Source organism: Arachis ipaensis, chromosome B07 (assembly GCF_000816755.2).
Source record: "Arachis ipaensis cultivar K30076 chromosome B07, Araip1.1, whole genome shotgun sequence".
NCBI lineage: Eukaryota > Viridiplantae > Streptophyta > Magnoliopsida > Fabales > Fabaceae > Arachis > Arachis ipaensis.
The window spans coordinates 5,617,797-5,619,784 of record NC_029791.2 but is presented as its reverse complement, the minus strand read 5'-3'; the positions used below and the strand labels follow the sequence as shown (position 1 = coordinate 5,619,784).

Here is a 1,988-nt window from a genome sequence, read left to right as displayed (position 1 = left end):
ATATTGTTGCTTAGGTAAAATTTCTGATGCCTATTTATTCCCTAACTTAGAGAGCGATAAGGGCAACCAAGCTATCACACCCTTAAAACTCCAATGGCAGAGTATTCAAAGAAAGATGGCAATGAAAATGTCCACATTGTAATGCTACCTTTCTTAGTAGTTAGTACAAGGTCATCTCATCCCATTCCTAGCATCAGCAAAACAAATCCAACAAACAACTTTCAAAATTACCATTGCCACCACTCCCTTAAACATTCAACTCATCAATGGAGAGAGTTATTTCCAAGGCACAAGCATGCATATTATAAGATGGAATATCGATTATATTTCTAAAGATTTAATAATAATGCATTTTTTGAAAGTTTTTAATGTAATCAAATAACTAAGTTTTATAATTTTTATTTCTAAGAGAAATTTTACAAAGTTATCAATTTGTTCGGTTAATGATATCCAGTAAAGTGCGTATTTTTTAGATGAGCATTCTTATTGATTAGTGATTGGGTTTTGATTTTAGCGTAGTTTGCAATTATTTTTTGCAGTTACGAACAAATTCATAAGTATCATCGCCCAGATTCTACCTGCAATTTTTGTCAGTTGTATAAATCTCCACGCAAATATCATCGCCCAGATTCTACCTGCAATTTTTGTCAGTTGTATAAATCTCCACGTAAATTTTGGTAGCTTATATCACATGCATTCATCTTATTATTTCTGTTAAGTACCTGTCTACTCAAAAAATTATTTTTTTAACATGTAACACAGTTGCTCTAATATTTGTTGTTGTGTACAAATTTCTTGTAAATGTTAGTGTAAATATTGCTAGTAAAATGCTAATCTAGAATAGTAATATTTGTTGGTTAGATAGAATGACTGATGCCTATTTATTCCTAACTTAGAGAGCAATAAGAGCAACCAAGCTATCACACCCTTGAAACTCCAATGGCAGAGTATTCAAAGAAAGATGGCAATGAAAATGTTCACATTGTAATGCTACCTTTCTTAGCACAAGGTCATCTCATCCCATTCCTAGCATTAGCAAAACAAATCCAACAAACAACTTCTTTCAAAATCACCATTGCCACCACTCCCTCAAACATTCAACACATCAAACATTATTATTATGATCATAACCATGTCCACCTTGCTGAGCTACCTTTTGATCCTACACAACATGGTCTACCACCAAATTCAGACAACACTAAGAATCTCTCTTCTTTAGATGCAATGCTCAAACTAACCATGGCATCTTTGAGCCTTGAGGACCCCTTTCGCTCTTTGATTTTGAAAATCAAAGAAGAAGAGGGCCACTCTCTACTCTGCATAATCTCTGATGTGTTTGTTGGTTGGGCTAACAATGTTGCAAAGAGTTTTGGAATCAAGAACATAACATTCACAACTTGTGGTGCTTATGGAACTCTGGCTTATATATCTATCTGGTCCAATCTTCCCCATAAAAACTCTGATTCCGACGAGTTTTGGATTCCGGGGTTCCCTCAGAATTACAAGTTTCACCGCTCTCACATGCATAGCACCTTGAGAGAAACTGATGGAAGTTGTGATTGGTCAAGATTCATCCTTTCCCAGATTCAACTGTCCATGAAATCTGATGGGTGGATTTGTAACACTGCTGAGGAGATTGAGAATTTGGGTTTGGAACTTCTCAGAAAGTTTTTCATTAATCTTCCTGTATGGAGTTTTGGTCCACTTCTTCAACCACTTGCACTTCAAGGTATAGTTCAAAACAATTTGCACCTTATATATACAGGGAGTGTAAAATATAATTAAAAAAAAAGAAACTGATGTGAAGATGATTAGAGATGTCTTCACATGAAGATGTAAGTTCAATGAGGCACATTATATTGCAGTCCACCAAAATGTCCAAATAATTATAACTTTTTGCATCTAAATTGCTATGTCATTGGTTTTGGGTGAGTTTAGATTGGTTTTTGAAAAAAAATATCTATTATTTTTTTTAATAAATAAAAGCT

At 34.2% G+C, this 1,988-nt stretch overlaps 1 protein-coding gene across 2 annotated transcripts in view; it reads left to right on the top strand.

The window, feature by feature from the left end:
- LOC107610161 (UDP-glycosyltransferase 92A1-like) overlaps window positions 50-1,988 on the top strand; it is a 3,225-nt gene continuing 1,286 nt past the window's right edge. The window contains exons 1-2 of one of the 2 annotated variants that reach the window (XM_016312253.2): window positions 50-138; window positions 897-1,729. In XM_016312253.2, the coding sequence (XP_016167739.1) occupies window positions 940-1,729 (790 nt within the window). In that variant the 5' untranslated portion in view covers window positions 50-138; window positions 897-939. Of the gene's footprint in view, window positions 139-853; window positions 1,730-1,988 lie in introns of those variants that run through there. The other variant, XM_021107126.1, reaches the window with a different exon arrangement.